At 43.2% G+C, this 23,982-nt stretch overlaps 1 protein-coding gene across 3 annotated transcripts in view; it reads left to right on the top strand.

Moving 5' to 3' along the window:
- DTD1 (D-aminoacyl-tRNA deacylase 1) overlaps positions 1 to 23,982 on the top strand; it is a 237,987-nt gene that overhangs the window by 47,242 nt on the left and 166,763 nt on the right. For all 3 annotated transcript variants that reach the window (XM_074317642.2, XM_074317641.2, XM_019710738.3), the window contains exon 4: positions 7,917 to 8,023. In XM_074317642.2, the coding sequence (XP_074173743.1) occupies positions 7,917 to 8,023 (107 nt within the window). The remainder of the gene's footprint in view (positions 1 to 7,916; positions 8,024 to 23,982) is intronic.

Below are 23,982 nucleotides of genomic sequence, written 5' to 3' on the forward strand. Positions count from 1 at the left end.
ACAACCAAAAAAATTCCATCATTCCAAATCAAGAGTCAAACGATGTTGCTAACCTTTTTTGATATCAGAGGGATTATTCATTATGCATTTGTACCAATTGGGCAGTTAACCAACTTTATTATTTGGAAATGCTGAAAAGGCTGCATGAAAAAGTTAGATGAAAACGACCTGAACTTTTCACCAACAATTCATGGCTCTTGCATCACAACAATGCACCAGCTCACACAGCACTGTCTGTGAGGGAGTTTTTAGCCAGTAAACAAATAACTATTGGAACACCCTCCCTACTCACCTGATCTACCCCCCCAATGACTTCTTTCTTTACCCAAAGATAAAGGAAATACTGAAAGGAAGACATTTTTATGACATTCAGAACATCAAGGGTAATACGACGACAGCTCTGATGGCCATTCCAGAAAAAGAGTTCCCAAATTGCTTTGAAAGGTGGACTAGGCACTGGCGTCAGTGCATAGCTTCCCAAGGGGAGTACTTGGATGGTGACCATAGTGATATTCAGCAATGAGGTACATAGTAGCACTTTTCTAGGATGAGTTCGCACACTTAATTGTCAGACCTATATGTATATAATTGTACATGTATATACAGAGAAATGGGGGTGCTACATGTCACTCTAAGGACTGTTTCTACCCCTGGGGAGCAGAGGCTCACTCTGGCTGTAGGGACTCCCCTGTCAGGGAAGGGTCATAGTTTATAGGCTTAGTCTACCTTTGAATTCTTTGAACCTGCTCCTGCTGTGTGTCTTTTGTCCCCAGACGCCCTGAACTGGGTCAGAACCCTGATGTCGATGCACCTCCAAGATCTCTCTTCTCCCAAGGTGAAGACTTATTTCATAGTCTGTATCCCAAACTGTGTCCAGCAACATCTAGCCCAGCACACCAGAGGTTCTACAGTGAGATTAAGTGATATTAATATACTTCAATAGTAAAATACATAAGAAACTCATAATAAAATGCCAACAACATGGAAATGCACTGAATTTAAATGCAAACTCTCTCGTATTATCACAGTCCCAGGGGAAAATTAGAGGTCAAGTTTAAATTCTATATTATATTTAAGTCCAAAAGAATTAAATTCTGAAGTCAAATCTCATGGCCTCATGAGTTCAGAAACTGCCCTCCCTGTTTTTTTATTCTGCTGCTCTTGGTGAAGGGGTGTCCATGCCTGATGGAGTCAGCTATGTCTGAGCTGTTTCACAAAGGGGTTCATGTAGGTCCTTTTGGGACCTCAAACACTGTATTGTCCCTGTACATGCTCACTTGTGCTTCAATGAGGAGACCAGGTAGCTTTTGACGCAGTTATCCCTGGCGGAATGATGGCAAGGACACCAGCAGAACCCAAGATGTCTGAGCAAAGGTGATGGTCAAAGAAAACATTGCCTTGAGCCTCCCTGTTATGCAAGAAAGGCTACACCAAAACCCATGACCTCAAAACTTCAGCTCAGATGAGAATTTAACCTCCCGGTGAGAGGTTACTTTTGGGCCTTGACATTTACCATGTTAATGTCCGTTTCCCCTGGCAGCCCTTGCTTTCAGCTCTTCAGTTTACAGTTGGGTGGCCCCATTTGGTGACAGGTGCCCTAGCTCTCCTGTGAGTAGGCTCTCTTCTATCCTGGGCCACAAGGCCCGTCCCCATGGAGTCCCAGGCCTGAGACGTTTGCTGACTACAGGAGGTGTCTTCCCTAGAGTGGAATGAACTACTGCAGAGCTAAGCAGAGACCATGGATGAGGGGGCATTGAGCCTGGGGAGAAGCCACAAGGGTCTTGGGATCGCCATTCCAGTTCCCTCCATGACCCTGAATGTGGATGGAATTGAACAGTGGTTCTAATGTTGCCCACCTGGGCCTAGCCCTTGCTCTCTGAGAAACTCAGCTGTCAGAGGCTAAAGGCTTGTAGTGTACCTCTTTTCTGACAACAGAATATTTCCCAACCAAGTCACTTAGGAGATGCCATAACTCGAACTGCTTGTCTCTGCTGATGGCTCTCTGAGCTGTGTTGGCTGCTGTATTGGACTCCTTGCCCCAGTGATGGTGCCCTGCATCAGCTGAGCCCTCTGGGGAGGTGGGGCCAAGGAGCACTCTGCCCTTATGGAGGCTGCTGCACGCTTGTGGACAGAGCTACCATTGCGCTCGTGGCCCTCCAGAGTCACACTCCCACGGGCTCCAGGCGTGATGCAGGCCTGTGCGTCTAGACCAAACTCCTTCAGCAGCATGGCCCTAGACTCGCCATGTGTTTATTTTAAGCCCCCAGTACCACCTGTTCCCTTCATTGCTTGGTTCCCAGCCTGTACACCAAGTGTTGGGTCTCTATCAGTAACACCCTCTTCCCCGTCTACCCAGGCCCTGAATAGGTAGAAAGTAGAATAAAGAGGACACCTGGGCAGTAAGGATCTATCTTGATGGTCGAGGGAGCCGCCTTTTGGATGTGCTCAGATGGGCTGGCCTGAGGCTCAGTCTCCAGTACTGGTCCCCAGAGATAGGCCAAGCCCCAGCCTGGTCACACCCATGCAGGGCTGGCTCTGGAGAGCAAGAATTTGGGTCTTCTGTTCTCCCCATTTTTCTTCAATAGCATACTTTTAAAGTGTGTGTGTGTTTTTTTGTTTGTTTGTTTGTTCCCCCCCACACTTAATTGCCTGTGGACAGTGGTAGGAATGACAATCAGATTTCCTGCTCCCTTCCTACTAACTCAGGTGCACCCTCATGCATGTGACCTCCTGGGACGACTGTCCTGTTATCATCCCAGATCCAAATGAGCATAGAGAGGGCTTCTTGAGGGTGGTCTCAGTCAGTTAAGCATTGTTCAAAGGGACTAGGACGTCAGCCTACACAGGTGAAAGGGGTGCCTTGACTTGGGGTCAGAGACTCAGACAGCTGTGCTGTAGGCCACGTCACAGCAGGTTTGGCTCCAGTGGGGTTTTCCTGCTGAAAATGTGGCACAAACTGTCAGACACATGCTTCTTCTCCAGCTCTGGAGAGAACCCCAGGGCTTATATTTATAAGAACAACTTGATTATATCATGATTGGAGCCCAGATGTAGTTTTATAGATATGTTTTTGTCTTTTAAGATTATTATTATTATTTTTAGAATTTATAAATTATAATAAAATTTTAATATAGGTACCAGCAACATTACCATCCCTGGACAAATATTGATAAAATATTAAATTTTTTTGATTGTTTTTAAAAAGTGTTTTTATTTTCCCTGGCCAATATAGTTTTTCTTGGGGTCTTTACTCTTTGATCTGGACTGAAAAAATTTTGCCATTTTAAGACCTCTTAAAACCTGTCTTTGGATTTATTGTCTGTACAAATGGAGATTCAGATAATAATTCTGTTCTTAACTGAAGAGAAACAGGAAAAGAAAATAAAATTTCTTGCTTTGGAATGATAAACATGGTGAAGCATATGTCATAGATCCTGGCAACAGGAATTCAAGGTCGGAAATAATTCGTTTCCTCCTGAATCTGCCTTCAGCATCCCTGAGGAGTGCAGCAGCTGAAATTTGCTACTAATTGTAGCCATAATTTTAGCATGCAATTAAACACATGATTTCCTTCCCAGCTGATGTCTTTTTAGTTCCTCTGACATGGATAAAACAAAAGCTCCGTAGATTTGAACAGCCATTTTAACCTGATAGGAGGTCCCCGGAAAGTCACCATTATTTGAGCATATTTAGCTGCTCGGTAGGAAGTAGATTAATCTTGCCTATAAAAATGGTGAACAGCTTGGGTACTTTTAATACAGTTTTCAACACTACTGTCTGTGCTCTGAAGAAACCAACAGTTGGTGTGCCCATTTTGCTAAAGCTCTCCATGAGGTTAAGGATCGTTGGCAGGAGTCATACTAGGTGGGGAAGAATCAGAGGTGGAAACTGTGGTTGTTGTGGTGGGAGCAGAGGCTCATGGAGGTCATCTCATGTTGTGGCAGGTCTGGTGTCTGAGGGACCCCAGAACCTGAGAACAGAACCACTCTAGGCTCCAGGCTGGTCCGCCCTGGGCTTGTGTCCATTCACTGATTTTCTCTTCCTCAGACTCTCCCAGAGGGTCATTCACATTTTAAAGGAAGTTCTGTGTGACATAAGGCCTCCGTGCCCTTATGGGGGAGTTTGGGACCACCAGAGCAAAGACACTAAATAGGTTTCTCTACTTATGAGTGTTTTTTTTTTTTCTTTTTTAGTTTTTTTTTTTTTTTTTATTGGGGAAGGGGTATAGGGGTTTATTGGAGAACTGTGTGTACTTCCAGGCCTTTTTTCCAAGTCAAGTTGTTGTCCTTTCAGTCTTAGTTGTGGAGGGCGCAGCTCAGTTCCAGTTGCCATTGCTAGTTGCAGGGGGCACAGCCCACCATCCCTTGTGGGAGTCAAACTGGCAACCTTGTGGTTGAGAGGATGCGCTCCAACCAACTGAGCCATCCGGGAGCTCAGCGGCAGCTCAGCTCAGCTCAAAGTGCCGTGTTCAATCTTAGTTGCAGGGGGCGCAGCCCACCATCCCTTGCAGGAGTTAAGGAATTGAACTGGCAACCTTGTGGTTGAGAGCCCACTGGCCCATGTGGGAATCGAACCGGCAGCCTTCGGAGTTTGGAGCATGGAACTCTAACCGCCTGAGCCACCGGGCCGGCCCTACTTATGAGTGTTTTGAGAGCCTGTTATATGCTGCTGTGATTCTAGAAGGAAGAGTTCAAATAAGCGTGGTTTTCAGAAGTATGTGACTGTGGCGTTCTTTATTCAAGGAACACCTGGCAGGACACAGTTTGGGAAGTGTCACTCTGGTTGTATGGAGCCTCTTGAACATGACTTTTCATAATAAGAAGGGCAAACACTGATTTTGCACACACCGTGTGCTACTCACTGTCCCAAGCACTTTCGCTTACAGTCTCATTGAACTTTCACTATGAGTAAATAGGTCGTCTTGTTAGAATCCCTGTGATGCAGGTGAGAAACAGCCATTGGGAGGTTAAGAAACTGGCCCAAGGCCTCAGAGCTAGTTAGGGGCTGGGCCTTTTCTCTCTTCCAGCCCGAGTCTTGGTTCCCCTTCAAGTCTTGAACCCTTTGGACCCTTCATCTGAGAAGCCTTTCTGATTCCCTCCCCATTCCTCAAGGTAGGGACTCTGACCCTTCTCTGGTCTCAGGGCCAGAATCTCTCATGAGCTTACAGTGCTGCATCATTACCACCATGTGACCATTTGTCCCCCACACTAGACCATGGGGTTCATTAGTGTCAGGCTATCTGCCTTTGAGCTGGGTCTTTGGTTTCTAGCACTGTGCCTACTAGCACAGTTGCTGTGAGTGAAAAGTGGCAAGTGATTTTCACAAGTGGGCTGGATCTCATATAGTGTCTTTACTCCTTAATAATGGTGGGTGGGGGCAGAAGAGTTCTGAGGGTTCTTGGTTTCTGAGGACTCATACTAATTGAACTCTATGGATCCAACTCTTTTCTTAATTTTGTATTTATCAGAGCTGGTGTTTTGCCTTGTGTAAGTGTCCAGGTGTGTCATCAGCAGTGTTTAGGCCTAGCACCTAAGAGAGTTCCTTGGATGGATGCAGTTGATGTTCTGATTATTCCATGGCATCATCTCTCAAAGCATATTCTTGGCTTTCTTTATAAATGTAATTCAGACTTTGGGGATTGGTCAGACAAAATTGAGTAGGTTTGGGTGCTAAAACATAATTGGGAATAGGACACATGGTGGTGCTCTTTTCTGGGACAGCCTGTGGCCAGTTTGACGATGCATTCCTGGGGACAGGATGAGGAGGGAATGTGGGGCAGGCAGAGATGAGTGGCCCCCAGCTCTGGGCAGTCCCTCCTGTGAGGAGTGAAGTATCTTCTCAGTTCTCTGCAGTGCAGTGCTTTCTGGAGGTTGACTGGCCTTTGGATCCTACAGTGAGGGAGCAGTACCTCCCTCCTACCTTACACTGTGTGGAACTGTGGGTCAGTTACAGGGCAATTTATGAGGTTATTTTGGGGGAGCCTCCTATATAACCTTTTCCTTTATATTTAAATTGTACAAAACTTTTTTAACTATGAAGCATACAGAAAATATTATAGATACCTGTGTACTGACTACCCAGTTGGTCACATTTATGAGGTGTGATAAAAAAATACAGTGAATGTTTAAATAAAAAAAGTATTATTACAGGGTGGCCAGTTCACTCAGTTGAGCTCAGTTAGAGTGTGGTGCTGGTAGCACCGAGATTGCTGGTTTGATGCCTGCATGGGCCACTGTGAGCTGCAGCCTTCTTAAAAAAAAAATAAAAAAAATTAGTACTGTAAAAGACACATTGCCATTAATCCTCATCAAAATACTTCTCTTTTTGAACACACTTATCATATCGTTCTGAAGCAGTTCTGGAAGTCCTCTTTTGTGAGTGTCTTTAGTTGTGCTGTAGTGGCTGCCTCCATGTCCTGAATCGATTCACAACGTTTACCATTCGTGGTCACTTTGAGGAAGAGCCAGAAGAAGTTGCATAGTGCCAGATCCGGTGAATAAGGTGGATGAGGACACACCGTAATGTTTTTATTTGACAGAAATTGCTGTACCAGAAGCGATGTGTGACACGGAGGCTTTCCCATCACAAAATATGGTGAATACTACTGCCAAGTGCCATCCAACTGAAAGGCAGCGATCTTCAGTACAGGAAGTGGCGCACTGAACCTTAGTAACAGTGTGTGACAAGTTTCAACTTGTTCGGTGCACTTAGTCAGGTGTGAGCTACAGTTGAGACAAGGTGTGTTTTAAAGTGTGCCATAAATCATCCTCAGTCATGAAAATGCTCTGTGTCACACATTGCTTCTGGTATAAGGCAATTTCTGTCCAATAAAAACATTGTGGTGTGTCCTCATCTACCATATTCAGCAGATCTGGCACCGTGCGACTTCTGGCTCTTCCCCAAAGTCAAAATGATTCAGGACATGGAGGCAGCCACTATAGCACAACTAAAGACACTCATGAAAGAGGACTTCCAGAACTGCTTCAGAAAGTGACAAGAACGGTGGAATAAGTGTGTTTGAAGTGAGGGGGAATATTTTGAGGGGGATTAATGACAATGTATCTTTTACTGTAACAACTTTTATTTAAACATTCACAATATTGTTTGATCACACCAAGTACTTTAGGTCTCTCTCTCAAATCTCAGGGCCTTCTCTTCAGTGTAAATGTTGCTGCTATCCTGTATTTGCATTTGTCTTTCCTGCTTATGTTTTTTTGAGATAGACACACAGACACACAGACACACACACACACACACACACACACACGCACACAGATAGTCATAAGTAATATACCTTGTTTTGGGTGTTTAAAAATATCATAGAAATTATGTTGTGATGTGTCCTTGTTACAGTTACATTTTAAAGATCACATTATGTTTTTGAGATTTGACATGTTTATGGATGTGGCTGCCATATAGCAGTATTCCATGGAAGACTTAAGGTACAGCTTATGAATTCATTCCACACTGAGGGACAGTCAGATTGTGTCCACTTTTTTCTTTCATAAACACTGCCAGAATGAACACCTTTGAGTGTTTCTCTATGTATAAGAGTTTCTAGAGTAGACTCCCTAAAGTGGAATTCCAAGGTTGTAGGGTTTGTTCAACTTGAACTTTACGGGGCACAACACCAAAATGCAATCCCAAGTCGTTATGCCAATTTACTCTCCTGCCATTTTACAGTCATCTTAACCCACATGTCCCCCCACCCTTGGTGTTAGCAGATCTTGTCATTCTTGCCAAGTCTGCAGGGTGTGTGACGGCACCTCTGCTGTTTAATGTTGTATTTCCCTCACTACTGATGGGGTGGGCCAGCCCTACTCTCCGGGTTCCTGATCACATTGATCTAGGTGTGCTTTTTAGATGAGCTGTTCGGGGGTCTCAATCTTTTGTAACTGTTTGAATCGCTCTTTCAGATGGCAAGTTTGGTGCCTACATGCAAGTCCAAATTCAGAACGATGGGCCTGTGACCATAGAACTGGAATCCCCAGGTCCTGGCGCTGCTACTTCTGACCCAAAGCAGGTAAGCCTGGAATCGGGGTTTGTCCCCTGGGTGCCTATAACATCTCTGGCTTTGATTTAGACCCTTGGAGCAATTCTCAGTATAAGATGGCCAAAAACACTTCTTTGCAGTAACTTAGTATTTATTTTAATACATGTTTTCTCAAGAATGCATGTATTTACACTTTATCTCCTTAGTGCTGTGCCAGGCGGGGACAGCACTTCTCCCTGGTCTCCTCCTGACTTTGATTCCAGAGAAGATGCCTTTTGCAGAGCTCACTTCCTCTGGGCTCCGGCTCCCTGGTGGGGTGCCTTGGCTCCCACCCGCCACCGGGGGGCAGCAGAGTAGCAGCACAACTTCACTTGGTCCTGGACTGGCCGGTTCACTCATTCGGAATAGTTACCTGGAGTGGGTTTTATATGAGGTGTAAGTAGATGTGTCACCCGATGTTCTTTGTAAAACCTAATTTTTCTAAAGCACTATCTGACCTGGATTTGCTGCCAACTCTGTAAGCTTTCAGAAAAAATTTTAATTAAAATAGAGAAAGGAAATTAGTGATAGCCCTTTTAACCTGTATGGTTCTCATAGATACTTAACATTTCTAAAGGCTTTAATTAATGCACCCACTTAATAGCCTTGGAGACACATGGAAGGGGGCAGGCAGATGAATGAGAACTGAAGGGACATTCCTGTTCCTCCCTCCCTCCCTGCCTCCCTCCCTTCTTTCCTTCCTCCCTCCTTTTCTCCCTACCTCTCTCTTTTCCTCCCTCCCCACTTTCCTCTCTCCTTCCTTGCTAGGATGCTGTGAAGTGGATTAATGCAGTAGGTGTGGGGAAGCATTATATAAACGTAAAACTATGTCCTGTTCAAAGTCATGATTTTTACAGGAAACATAACCTTCCTTTTTTGTTACTGATTCTTTGGATTGGTAGAAAAACAGGAATATGCCTGATGCAGTAGTGCTAGAGTTCAAAGGTGGTAATTGTGATTCCTAGAATTACTGATAACATTAAAGAAATCACAAATAAGAGATCCACATGAAAATTGAAACTTATTATGTATTAGAATAATTTGAGGCTTACGGAAAAGTTGAAAAAAGAGTCAGAGTTTCCATACAGTTCTTATCCAAATTCCCCAAATTTTACTGACTTTCATAATCATAGTACACTGATCAAAACATTCAAATTGATATTGATACAGTACTGTTAACTACATGACAGACCTTATTTAAATTTCGCTAGTTTTTCTCCTAATGTCTTTTTTCTGCTGCAGGATAACCCACATTACATCTAGTTAGACTTCTCCAGTCTGTGATGGTTCCTCTGTCTTTCCTTTTCTTTTATGACTTTGACACATTTCAAGTGCACTGGTCTGCTGTTTTGTAGCATGTTCCTTAGCTTGAATGTCCTATAATTATATTGAGTTTATGCATTTTGACAGGAATAGCAAATAGCACAAAAGTGATCTTGTACTCTTCGTAGTGCATCATATGAGAAGGTACATGATATTGAATTGCCTTATCAAAGGCAATATTAACCTTGAACACTTAGTTAAGGTGGAATTTACCAGATTTCTCCATCCTATGTGAAGTTTTAACCTCTCTCCCCTTGTCTATCCTCTGGCTTGTTCATGGCACATGACTCTTATTCTGCTTCACAGAGAAAGAAGCCCTTGGATGGCATTAACCCTGCTTCTCTGTCCCGTCTTTCTGCTGGGGTAGCAGAGCTGCCATTCCTGGTGCTGAGGACAGCACCTCCCCCTGGGCCAGGACCGGCTGTGGGCCTTGCAAAATGAAAGTGATAGAGTACAGCATTAGAAATAGAGACAGTGGAAATGTAATGGCTGTGTGCGATGTCAGAGGGATAGTGGATGGGGGGGAGGGGGGTTATCACTGTGTAAGGGACATAAATGATAAATATCTAACTATTAACATTGTTTTGTGCACCTGAAACTAATAAAAAATGTTTAAAAAAGTGATAGGAGTCCCTTTTTCAAAAATTTTTAGATTTTTCAAGATAGTGACAGCAAAGCATTAAACCAAGGGCGGGGCCCTTCTGTGACTGCACAGACTGTGCGCCTATGGAGCCAGATTGACCTGGTTGTGGAGCCCTCCTCACCCTCCCTGCTATTGCCGCCCTCCCTATCCTCCCTCCCCTTCTACCTTCCCAGCAGCCTCCACTAAGCCCTTTGTCCTCTTGTCTCTTTCACTCATCCATCTTATTTCCTTTGGCTTTCAAATATTCCCAAGGGTCTCCAGTTGAGAAATGCCTCTATTTTATCCATTTGCTGTCTCCTCAGTGTACTGGTCTCATCTACAGAGACTCTCACTGAGGTCCCCAGAGACCTCCATGTTGCTTTACTTCATGCCTGTGGCCTGAGGCCCACCTGACTTGACCACTCAGCAGCTCTTGCCACAGTTGCCCCTTCGCCTCTGGAAACTGTCTTGAACCTTGTTTTCCAGGACACTGTTCTCTCCCGGTTCTCCTCTTGCCTCTGGCTGCTCCCTCTGGTTTTATTTATTCATTATTCTGTAGTTTTTGATTTATTATTCTACTTTAACTGTATTTAGAGAAAAGTTTTAGTCAAGTTATTTTCATTCTAAATATTTTTCTGGAAGTGGTAGAATAATACATCATATCTTTAGGATCTTCATTCTTCCTTTTTTTTGTTATTAGTTTCAGGTGTACAAAACAGTGTAATAGACATTTACACCCCTAACAAAGTGATAACACCCCTCCCCCAATTTACTACCCCTCTGACATTGTGTATAGTTGCTACAATTCCATTGACTCTATCCTTTTTTTTTAAAACAGGATTTTATTGGGGAACAGTGTGTACTTCCAGGACTTTTTTCCAAGTCAAGTTGTTGTCCTTTCAATCTTAGTTGTGGAGGGTGCCCTTCAGCTTCAAGTTGTTGTCGTTTCAGTCTTAGTTGTGGAGGGCGCAGCTCAGCTCCAGGTCCAGTTACCATTGCTAGTTGCAGGGGGCGCAGCCCACCATCCCTTGCGGGAGTCGAACCGGCAACCTTGTGGTTGAGAGCCGGCGCTCCAACCAACTGAGCCATCTGGGAGCTGGACTCTATTCCTTATGCTGTACTCCACATCCGGTGACTATACATGTATATTAAATAATAGTTGACATTCATTATCATTCAGTTTCAGCTTCAGGTGTACAGTGCAGTGGTCAGGCATCTACACTGTCTTCATTCTTCTGTTAACTAGTACCTCTTCTTTTCTTCTTTAAAACATAAAAACAAATAGGCACAATTTTTTAACGTTTAGTGAGCCACGCTAACTTATTAGGATAAGAAAGGCTTTTATTTTAGTTATTTTTGAATCTTTTATGAGCTCTCTCCTCAAATGCATGAACTGTCCTGTGTCAGTTTCACTTGTTTGTACCAGTTAATTGACACCAGAAGTCTCAGACCCTGGAAAACTCCACAGATCTGTCTTTCAGTTGTCCAGTAGATGGCAACGAGTAGGCGTGGAAGGGCCCCTGTAATGGTGGCTGCTGGCCTTACCTGTGGCCTGTCTCTGCCTTTCCATTCTCAGTAAGAAGGGGTTCTCAATGGGCAAATGGCTAATTTGTCTGTTTTTGTGTTGGTAGGAACACTGCAGCCAAATTCTTTTTACTGATAGGTAAACATGTATTTCTATCAACTGAGCTTTTGATTCTAAGTGTTTTATTTTCCCCTTCACTACTATAGGGTGGAAACTGCATATGTTGCAGAAGAATGATTCTTTTGGAAAGTTTTTAAATGTAGGTTCTTTAAGCCATTTGAACAAATGAACTGTGTGTGTGTGTGTGTGTTTATGCAGTAAGTGTCTTTTTAGTATGCAAAGTGTGCTGGGCACTGTGAGGAAGAGAGAGAAGTGCTGTGACATGGTCCCTGCTCCCAGGGACAGATTTAGGGCAACATAAACCTGGAAGGTCTAACAGTGAAAGAGGTAAAGAACAGTATATGACAATTTAGGGCACGTCACAAGGCCATCATTTCATGCTCTTCTCAGAACCTGTCAGTGCTTTCCAAATGCATTTAGGTTACACTCTTAAGTACCCTCCTGTCATTTACATGGTCTGAATGGCCAGGCTTTTGTAGGCTGTCTGTGCTGCTCTACAGCCAGCTGTCCCTCGGTCCCTACACTTTACCTACTCTTGCCTCCTCTCTGTTCTGAGAACAGGTTGAGGGCTTTTCTTCCTCTAGGCTCTGGTCTCACTGTCAGTATCTCCTCCTCACAGGAGATCCTCTGACCCCCTGGATCCCAAGCAAGCCCCACCGGCTTCCCTGTCATGTTGCTCTGATGATTTATTTCACAGCACTTAGTACCATCTGCTATCTGATCGTTTCCTTGTTCATCATCTGTCCTAAAACTCAAACTCCTAAAACTCAAACTTCCTGAGTCTTGTCCACTGCTGTGCCCATCCTGAGAGGTGAGTCCAGGTGTGTAGTTGGTTTTGGAATTATATGTCATGGGCTCATGAACTGTGCTGTCTGCGAACGTCCTGAGTTCTGAGAAGGCTGATGCCACTGCTGTCGCTGCTGAGCTGGACAGACCTCCCAGGGGACTGGAGGTTTTAGGTGACCTTTAAGGATGCAGAGGGGAAGAGGCATTCTCAGTTGCTGTTTCCAAGCTTGTACTGCCAATAGGGTGGATTCTTATTTGTAAGAGTCTCAGAGCTCTATTTCTGGGTGCTGCAGCTGCTGTTGATGAAGACTGGTAAAGGTAACTGGGTATTTGTCTGCCTTAATCAGATCTCTGCCTGTTTTCGGAACTGGCCACTGCCCCCCTGCACGTTTCCCCATGGCTGCACCAACACCATGCCTAGTGCATTTATAGGCTGTTGTGTGGGTCCCATGATGGGTTCTGACAGTGAGAAGCAGTTAGAAGAGAGAGTACCTTCTTGCGCTGAACGATGTACTTTCAAAGGGAACAGGGCATAGAAGTAGAAGCAGAACCACCAGACAGAAGCTGTTCTCCCTGTTGCATTTTTGTGGAAGAACACGGTTCTGGTAGGAACATCCTGATTATTACTGAGAAAAAATTGCTAGAGTGTGAGTTCTGTGGGTGGCTGGATGGTGGGAGATTTCAATATCTTAGCCATTCCTGATGGTAGAAACTTATTCTTGCTCTTGTTTTAATCTTAAATACGTTCCCCTTATTTAGTGTGTATCAGGGTTATTTTCTGGGTCTCAAATGGATGGGGTTGCACATGTGTGAGAGGAGATGTGGGGGTGGGGGACGGTGTTTCCCGATGAGGAGAGGCATTTTGCAATCAAGGGGCTCTTCCCTGGGGCCCAGGGCCTACCTAGTTTATAGTGTTGCCATTAATTATTTATATTCTCATTTATTTAGTGGAATTGAAAGCCTTACTAAATTGAAATTCTGGAAGGAGCTGAAAAAATGAACTTTTAAATATACTTCTTTGAATTAGCTCACATGGATATTGACAAAAATCACTGGGATAAATTGACCAGTTAAAAATGGTGCCAGGGCTTTCATGCTTCTCTGAATATCACCATCACTTCACCTAAAATTTTGTCTGTACACTTGGCTTATCAGCAAGTATTCATCCCTGTGCCTGGAAACCTTGAAATGTCTAGACTAAGACATTCATGGCTTCTGTAGGATCAGGAAGAAATACGTAAAGTAGACAGGAGGATGGGTAAAAGAGTTCCACTGGGTTTCATTTATTTGTATTTCCAGTGACAGAGGGAGCCTTTTCAGTAATATGTGCTGTGGAGTCCAGAAGGTGAAATTGGGGACAGACTAGGACACAGGTAGCAGCCCCATGGATGGTGCACAAAGGTTGGCTCTCAATTCATGCACATTTCAGTTTGAGGGACAAGTCTAATGAGAAGTATTCATTTTTTATTTTATTTTATTTTTTATTAGTTTCAGGTGCACAAAGCAACGTAATAGTTAGACATTTAAACCCCTCATAAAGTGATAACCTACCCCCCAAGCTACTACCCCTCTGACATCTTATATAGCTGTTACAATACCATTGACTATCTTCCCTATGTTGTACCCCACATCCCATGACTATGTATACCTATATATTTAGTTATAATTGACATTCAATATTATTCTACTTCAGCTCTTCATGTGTATAGCACATTGGTTAAGCAACTACACAGTCTATGACGTGATCCCCCGATAAGTCCAGTTCCCATCTGGCACCTTACACGATCTTTACAACATTGTTGATTATATTCCCAATACTGTATTAACTACCAATTTGTATTTCTTAATACCTTCACCTTTTTCACCCTGCCCCTAACCCCATTCACATCTATCACCGTGATAGATCTACTACCTATCTGGCACCATACCTAGTATTACAATATTATTGAGTATATTCCTTATGCTATACCCTACATCACCATGACTACTGTGTAGCAACCAATTTGTACTTCTTAATCCCTTTCAGTTTCACCCATCCTTAACCCCCCTCCCATCTTAAAGAAGTCCCTCTAAGATTCCTTGTAATACTGGTTTGGTGATGATGAACTCCTTCAGCTTTTTCTTGTCTGGGAAGCTTCTTATCTGTCCTTCAAATCTAAATGATAGCTTTGCTGGGTAGAGTCTTCTTGGTTGTAGGTCTTTGCTTTTCATAACTTGGAATGTTTCCTGCCACTCTCTTCTGGCCTGCAAAGTTTCTGTTGAGAAATCAGCTGCCAGTCTTATGGGGGCTCCCTTGTAGGTAACTAACTGCTTTTCTCTCGCAGCTTTTAAAATACTCTCTTTATCTTTAACCTTTGGCATTTTAATTATGATGTGTCTTGGTGTGGGCCTCTTTGGGTTGATCTTGTTTGGGACTCTCTGTCCTTGCTGGGCTTGTATGTCTATTTCCTTCACCAGGTTAGGGAAATTTTCTGTCATTATTTCTTCAAATAGGTTTGCAATTCCTTGCTCTGTCTCTTCTCATTCTGGTACCCCTATAATGCGAATGTTGGTTTGCTTGATGTAGTCCTGGAGGCCTCTTAAACTCTCCTTAATATTTTTGATTCTTTTTTCTTTTTGCTGTTCTGGTTGGGTGTTTTCTGCTACCTTATCTTCTACATCACTGGTAGGATCCTCTTCTTCATCTAATCTATCTGTTATTGTATCCTTTACTTCTGACTGGTTCTTTTTCATGGTTTCCATCTCCATTTTTATGCTTCCTATCTCTCTGTTGAAGTTTTCCCTGAGATCATTGAACATCTTTATAACCAGTGTTTGGAACTGCGTCTGATAGATTGCTTATCTGCATTTTGCTTTGTTCTTTTTCTGGAGCTTTGTTCTGTTCTTTAATTTGGGACATATTTCTTTGTCTCTCCATTTTGGCTGCCTCCTTGTGTTTGTTTCTTTGTATTAGGTAGGGCTGCTATGTCTTCCAGTCTTAGTAGAGTGGCCTTATGTAGTCGGTGTGCTATTGGGCCCAGTGGCGCACTCTTTCTGGTCACCTAAATCACGCATTCCAGGTATCTTGTGTGGGTTGTCCTCTTGTGGTTGAGCCTTGGTTGTTAACTGCACATCAATGGGAGGGACTGACCCTTGGGCTCACTGGTTGTGAGGACTGACCTTGACTACAGTGGAAGAGCTATTATTCAGGGGCTGACCCTACAGAGCAGGATCTGCCTCAGCAAGCTTCTGGTGTCTTCCCAAACCAGCCATTGGGTGTGTCGTTCTAGGAGGCAGCTGGGTAATGCTCTAGCTCGTTTTGAAGCTGGCCACTGGGGGCACCAGCCCCAGAACCACTTTGGAGGGTATCTCCTATAGGCCAAGTTCAGCCACAGCCTGTGCCCCACCTGGGGCCACCCAGCAGGAGCCACAAAGAAATCTGCAGATGTCTGCCACCCATGCTGTTCTTGGAAGCACTTTGAGAGGCCAAGCCACGAACCAAGGCTGGCTGCCACTAGTGCTGCGCTTAGGGCCTGCTTAGCTAGAGGTACAGGACACACTCAAGCTAGATTCTGCTTGTCTGGGTTCCAAGAAGCTTTGAGAGACCCTAGGGAAGTTTGCAGCATGAGATAAGTCAGGCCGTTTGTATGAAAAAGCCACTGGAAGCGGTTTGGGTGTGCCTAAAGGTTGGGTGGGACAGGGTCTCGAATTGCCAGGGTGCGGTGAACTAATGGCGGAGACTCAGATATGGCGGCCACCTGTGTTTGATTGCCGGGAAGGGGGAGGGCTCAAAAAAGAAACAATGGCCTCTGCCAGCTCCCCCGTCCAATAGAAAGACGCCTTTCCAGCACCCATCCCAAGCCAGACAACTCATTTCTCCCTGACACCTTTCCAGTTGCTGCCCCAGCACTGGAGCTCAGAATGAGTGATTCTGTTGGTGGGTAAGTCCACGCGGGATCCCTTTAAAAGGAGCTCCTGGGAGTGTAGCCTCACTCAGTCTCACTCAGTGACAATCTCTGCTGGTTTTCACAGCCAGAAATTATGGGGACTTCTCTCCCCTTCCCTGCAACCCTGGGCTGGGGTGGGGCTGGGACCTTTCGCTCATCTGGGGGATGGGAGGGACCCCCACAGCCAAAATAGCTCTCCCGATCTTTAACGGTCACACCCTGGTGTGGGACCAGCCGGTTCTGCGTCTCTGCCCGTCCTACCAGTCTGGAGGTGGCTTCTGTATGTCCTTAGTTGAAGGGCTTCAGTTCAGCAAGATTTTAGGCGATTCTCAATAATGGTTTTTTTGTAGTTTAATGGTAATTTTGATGTGGTTGTGAGAGAAGGTAAACACAGAGTTTGCCTACTGTGCCATCTTGGTTGATCTCAGAAGTATTCTGAATATCAGGAATAATTATGTTGAAGCCCATAAGTGTACATTTCTTCATAGAAGAACATTTTTTTTTTTAAATTTTTTAATTAAATTTATTGGGGTGACAATTGTTAGTAAAATTACATAGATTTCAGGTGTACAGTTCTGTATTACATCATCTATAAATCCCATTGTGTGGGGGGTGGGGGGTGGGGGTTGGGAGATGAGGGTAAGGGGGATCAAATATATGGTGATGGAAGGAGAAGAACGTTTATTTAATGTATGTATTTTCCTTTTCATTCTTTTTTTAGGCTTGAACTCCAGATTCTAGTTCCCCGATTTCTATTGCTTTCAATTCAGTTTTTGCGTGGCCTGAGCCAGGCTCATGTTGTGACTTGCCACAAGAGTGTGCTTCTGGGTCTGGTTGCCAAAATGGTACCGAGGTCCTGTCATTTATTCTAGTCATTAGTTCATTTTGTCACATTTATTGAACAAATGTTGATGGAGACTGCTGCTTTATTTATTCTCAATTGTTACTAAAACAAAAATGGGAACTTAGCAAGAGATTCTTTATTACAGTGTTTTTGTTGTTCTTGTTCATCTTTGTCACAGTGTCATGGTGGGCATGTTGATGACCCTGAATCCTGGGATCTCGCCTCATACACAGAGAGTTTCCCAACAGGGAGGGCCTGGGACCTGCCAGACCTCTTGGGCTATAGGAATCACCCCTGGTTTTCTTTCAGTGTGAGCATCCACTTTCCTGAGTAGAAAATAGCACAGCTCACTGGGGAGAACGCAGGGTGTGCGTGCTGGGTGTGCTCCTGACCTCCCTTAGTCCTGCCCGATGCTCTAGCAGCCAGAATCTGAACTGAGTACTGCCAGTGTGGGGGGGAGGGGTGCCCTGCTCAGGGCATGCACATCTAGCTGGTAGGAAAGGTTGGGATCCTTCTAGATGTTTCTAAGCAGGCTGGCTTCTACCTCGTTGGGAAGGTGCTAGGGATCGCTTTTATTGCAGCATTTTAATTTGTTTCCATATAGACAGTTGTCCTAAGTTGGTACACCATAGAATTAAAAAGAAGCCTTTCCAGGAGATACATGACTTTGTCTCTTTGCCTGCGAACCTACTAATGGATTGACCAATTCATTGACCTTTATCGTACCTTCTTAAATTCATAGCATATGTTACCAAAATTGCAAAAATTGAAAAGGATTTGTTTCCTGCTATTGGAACATGGCTAGTAAATTAAAAACTGTGACATTCTTCTTTTCTACCTTTGACACACAAAACATTTCTAATCTCCAACTAGAGCAAAACATCTGTTTTGCGTTTAACAATTCTCTCAGGGCACTAATGGGTTAGTGCATTTAAGGTTTAAGGACTTTATTTGTTTGTTCCTGTGTATGTATGTGTTTTGGGCAGATTTGTAGTTATTTTTATCTTCTAATCTCATTTGTGGATGTGTTTAAAAAAACAAACTTCTTACCTTACTGACTTGACGTGCCAAGGATTAACTAGCATCTTTTTTATTCCTGAAGGAGGTAGGTAAAATGTATCCTTCTGTGGATTTATACATTGAGCACAACAATAATTTAATTACACAGATTCAAGATTTTAATTGGGATTCCTAGCTTTTTAACTAATTTATTTGGAGCTTTATAGCCTCAGGCAATTGTAGAAAAATGTTCGGCTAGTCAGTGGTATTTTGTAGGAAGCCTTGTTCAAACATTTGCATTACTAACAGAGAGAGAAGAATGATCTGGCAGTGATAGAAATAAAAAATGAAGCACTCACTATAATTTTTTTCAAAAGGACTGCCCAGTAGATAAAACACTTCACTGCATAGAGGTGTTCGCCAATATACCCTAGTTTAGGTGCAATCTGACTGAAAGGGGCTTATCTTTTTTAATAAGTTGGTCTCTAAGAGAAGGTAAGGATGAATGAGTGGGGTGTGAATTGGGTTAAGTGGTCTTTTAAGGGTTCATGAACTGCCCTGGGCTTGTCTTCCAAGTTTTTTGTGTATCTATATGTGTGAGTGCCTTTTGCTGGGAGAGCCCGAGGCTTTCATTAGATTCTTGAAGTCCTCAAGGAAGTGAAGGTGCTGGTGGGCTGGGGGCTGCTATGTGCAGGGATACTACCAGAGTCACTCAAGGCTGGTGGTTGTGGTCCTCAAAGGGCTGTGTGAAGACCACCAGCTTCCAGCCACTGAGGGTGTATATTATTATAAAATGCAGAATCTTGGCACTGCCCTCCACCTCAGGTTTTCTGAACCTGACTTCCTGGCATGCCTGGATGTGAAAGGCAGAAGAGTAGTTCATTTATGTTTTTAACCAGTTCCTCATGAGCTTGTCAGGTACACTAATGTTTGAGACTACTAGACCAGAGGAAACCAGACATTGCCATTTTTATCTGCTCCAAGTATTGATCTCTTCTGGACCACCCTGCCCCCCCTGCCCCTCCAGCCAGCTGAAATGTCTAAAAATACTTTACAACCTGTGTTACTGCAGCTGCGAGGAAGCAAGATGGCGGGACTTGATTTCCGAGATCACATATGAGGCTGTTCTCATTCATCAATGATCCTCAGTTCCTCAACACCCAGCCCCCATATACACAGCAGTGATGAAAATATTTCCAGAGCATGGTGCTTTCCCAACACAGTTACAGATGTGTCAGGGGAAAGCCAATAGAGCAACAACAGCTCAATACATTAGTGACTGATGCCGGGCCCCTCTGCTGAGTGGCTTTGAGGCATGTGCTAGGGGAATAGCTTGTTTCTTAAGAGAGATGAGCTCAATGAGTGGATTGCCCAGTGGCTGGGCAGGATTGCAGTGGTGTAGTCTTTAAAGATTTTTAGTTGAAAAGCAATTTATAGTTCTCTTGGTTTGTTGGATACCAGACATGGAATGTCTTACTCATCAGTCAACTTACTGATGGGACTAGAATAAAAACTCCGGATGATCAACACCTAAGTCTTTGCTTGGAGAATTGCAATTTAATGAAATGTATAAATGTTGAGGCTTCATGGGCAGTTGGCTAATTATTTTCATTTAAACACACATGAGATGTTGTTAACGGTTCATATTTTATGGTGAATTGCTTGTTAAGTTCATGGTAAAAGCTTTTCACATTGAGTTGTAGGACTAGTTTCCTGCAGATTATTCGTTATTTTTTTCTCCTTTGTGTTTTTGTTCATCCACCTGAAATGAACTCCTTCCCTGTGTCTACCTGGTGGCATCTTCCCATCTTTTACGGACCATTTCAGACAATGCTTCATTCATGATACTCACCTCAGTGCCCATCCCAGCGAGGTCTTTGAATCCTCACTGCATGGTGTTGCGTTGATTTCATAGTGGTTAATGCACTTAAAAGTAGCCTATGCTCATTCATTTGTTAATTTGCTTGTTCATCTATCCACCTATCCTTCCACCCATGTGTCCATCCATCTGTCCACTCACTTATCCACCACCCACTCATCTGTCCATCCAGCAGGTACTTATAGGTGCTTGTGCTAGCCTTGAATATAGGTACAGCATTGAAACAAAGTTGTGGCCTCATGGAGGTTGCATTCTAGTGGGGAACATACAAAAATAAGAATAATGTAAAATTGTAATAACAAAGAAATTAGAACAGGGAGCAGAGAATGCTGTTGGGGTGGGGGCTGCCTTAGGCACAAGTGCTGGGGAAGAATGCTGAGCTGACAGGGAACCGGGCATGTGAAGACTGGGGCAGGAATGTGTCAGAGGAGAGGTCAGCAAGTACAGAGCCCTGGGGTGACTGGGGGAAGGAGGTGTGGTTGGAGCTTGGAGGGTGGCAGGGAGAAGGTAGGACATGAGGGCGGAGCTGGACCCAGGCCTGATGGTGCGATGCCTTAAGGTCAGGGTGAGGAGTTTGGATTTCATTGGTAATAAGCTAGAGGGTTACTAGAACGTGAGAACATCCACATGTGTTTGCAGAGATGGCTGAGACTGGATTGTAATGTAGGCTGGGGTTGGGGAGAACAGTTAGGATCTACTGCCACAGGCAGATGAGAGTCATGGAGAGAATCTGGATGTACTCTGGACGTTCTCAACCACTGTGGTGTTCTGCCTCCCACAAGAGAGCTTTTCTGTAAGTGACTCATGTTCGAATGCTTTTATACCATTAGGACATACTGCAAAGTCTGACCTCCCACAGTTCACTACAAGGACAACCCATTCCTGCCTCCAGTGCAGGATGGGGAAGAGATTTTGAGGCATGAGTTTCTAGGATGAGGTCAGACATTTAGACATCAAGGGGTGTGCTGCTCACCCCTGGTTCTGAATGATCCTTGGGTATAGTCTGGATACAAAGCAAAAAAAAACAAAAATGAATTTCAGGGATTCAGGCCCCCTTCTTCAGGTCAGCACAAAGCCAAATGTTTTACTATTGCCTAGCTTTCTTCCAAATGCAAAAAACTTTAATTATAATTCCAAAAGATATATGTACCCCCATGTTTACTACAATGCTATTCACAATAGCCAAGATATGGAAACAACGTAAATGCCCATCAATAGACAACTGGATAAAGAAATTGTGGTACTTATATACAATGGAGTATTACTCTGCCATAAAAAAGAATGAAATCTTAACATTTGCAACAATATGGATGGACCTAGAGGGTCTTATGCTGAGTGAAGTAAGTCAGACTGAGAATGATCATATGATCTCAGTTATATGTGGAGTCTAAAGAACTGAATAAACGAACGAACAAAACAGAAATAGACTCATAAATAGAGAACAAACTGTGGTTGCTAGATGGAAGGGGTTTGTGGGGCTGGGTGAGAAAGGTTGAAGGGATTAAGAAGTTCAAATTAGTAGTTACAAAATAGTCACGGGAATGTAAAGTCCAGTATGAAGAATATAGTCAATAATATTGTAAAAACTATGTATAGTGTCAGATGGGTACTAGACTTACCGGAGGAATCACTTCATAAATTATGTAAATGTCTAACCACTACAATTTACACCTGAAAGTAATATAAATAATATTAAATGTCAACTATAATTTAAAAAAATATAGTCATGGAATATAAAGTACAGCATAAGGAATATAGTCAATATTGTAATAACTATATACAGTGTTAGATGAGTAATAGACTTATTGGGGTTATCTCTTTGTAAGGTATATAAATGTCTGATCACTATGTTGTTTTGTACACCTGAAACTAACAATAAAAAAAAAAACAAACTTTTTTTTTTTATTGGGGAAGGGGAACAGGACTTTATTGGGGAACAGTGTGTACTTCCAGGCTTTTTTCCAAGTCAAGTTGTTGTCCTTTTCAATCTTAGTTGTGGAATGTGCCGTTCAGCTTCAAGTTGTCCTTTCAGTCTTAGTTGTGGAGGGTGCAGCTCAGCTCCAGGTCCAGTTGCTGTTTTCTAGTTGCAGGAGGCACAGCCCACCATCCCTTGCGGGAGTCAAACTGGCAACCTTTGTGGTTGAGAGGACGCACTCCAACCAACAGAGCCATCCAGGAGCTCAGCGGCAGCTCAGCTCAAGGTGCCGTGTTCAATCTTAGTTGCAGGGGGCGCTGCCCACCATCCCTTGTGGGAGTCGAGGAATTGAACTGGCAACCTTGTGGTTGAGAGCCCACTGGCCCATGTGGGAATCGAACCGGCAGCCTTCGGAGTTAGGAGCATGGAGCTCTAACCGCCTGAGCCACCGGGCCGGCCCAAAAAAAACCTTTTTAATTGTAAAAAGCCCAAGAAAGAACATTCACATTGAATTTGATTTACATGTATCATTTTTACTTATATTGTCAGGGCAGTTTCTAAATCTTAAGTATTAGGAGCTTGTCGGAGGAAAAAAAGGATTTGTTTTTGGAGGAGTGTGTTTCCTGGTGCTCATTAATCTTGGAAATTATGGGAAGTAATTTTCAGAAGGGCGGCAGCAGCTCCTGAGGCAGAGTAGAAATCCAGGCCTGGAGGAGGTGGTGGTGCCCGGTGTGCCCCTGGCTGGTGGCAAGCAGGTCAAGGGCCTCACAATAGCCACCTTCTACCTGCCTTGTTCCATCATCTTAGTTATTTTCGTCAATATAAAATGCAGAAGAATTGTACTTTGATGAAGCTTCTTCACATAAAATGTTTTCCTTTGACTACTTTCCATAAAATGTGAAGTCAATTTCTTTTTCTAATTTTAATTGTGAAAGTGAAGCCCAGAAGCCTCAATTTCCGTATAATGAAAGATCTGAGTTTGTGGCCTTGTTTCCATTTTCCAGTTCTGCTCAGTAAGCAACACAATGCCCACAGAATACCCCCCAGCAGTGGCTCTATTCCAGAGTTGCTGTGCAATTGGACTGCAGAGGGAGGGCAAAGGCTCTTATTAACTCTTGGTCTCATTGTTGGGTCATGGGACCTTGAGGGGATAAGTACAGTTTCTATGAAATTTTATTTCAAAATCCAGACTAGATCTGGCCTAATGCGTTGTGGATTCTTTTTTTGTTTTATGGTGTCCTTTTGCCCCTTTCATTTACTCCTGGGAAGAGTCTCTTATTACTACTTTTTAAATTTCATACAAGTAGTATATTAACTAGAAAGTACCAGTTTAGAAATGTTATTTTTTATTAATAAGTTTTTATAGTACTCCTGGGTAAAAAGGTATTTTTATAGAAACAGTTCTTTTCATGTCTTTTATTTTTCTCATTAGTCCATAACATAACATTTTTATATGAATTTTTTATTACATTTAATAGGCAAAATCAATATCCTTTTAAAAAATTAGAAGTTTAAGGTATACTAAAGATGCTTTTGACTATAGTCTCTCATTCTTGGAGGTAATACCATTAATATGTTCTATGTATTCTCTTCCAGACTTAATAAAAATATGTTTACTGACATTTACACATACTCATAGAAAATACATGGGATCTCTGGGAGTGTGTATATCACAAGAGTTTTAAAAATTGTGATAAAATATACATAATTAAAATTTACCATTAAACCACTTTGCCATTTTAAGTGTGTAATTCAGTGGCATTAAGGGCATTCATGTTGTGTAGCCATCACCACCATCCATGTCCAGAACTTTTTCACCTTCCTACACTGACGTTCTATTCATTAATCACTAACTCCCCATTTCCTTTTCCCTCCAGTCCAGCTCCTGGTACGCACCATTCTACTTTCTGTCTCTATGAATTTGACTACCTTAGGTACCTCACATAAGTAGAATCGTACAGTATATGTCCTTTTGTGTCTGGCTTTATTTCACTTAGCTTAATGTCGTCAG

Source organism: Rhinolophus sinicus, chromosome 13 (assembly GCF_057876585.1).
Source record: "Rhinolophus sinicus isolate RSI-liver-muscle chromosome 13, RSI-T2T, whole genome shotgun sequence".
NCBI classification, from domain to species: Eukaryota; Metazoa; Chordata; class Mammalia; order Chiroptera; family Rhinolophidae; genus Rhinolophus; species Rhinolophus sinicus.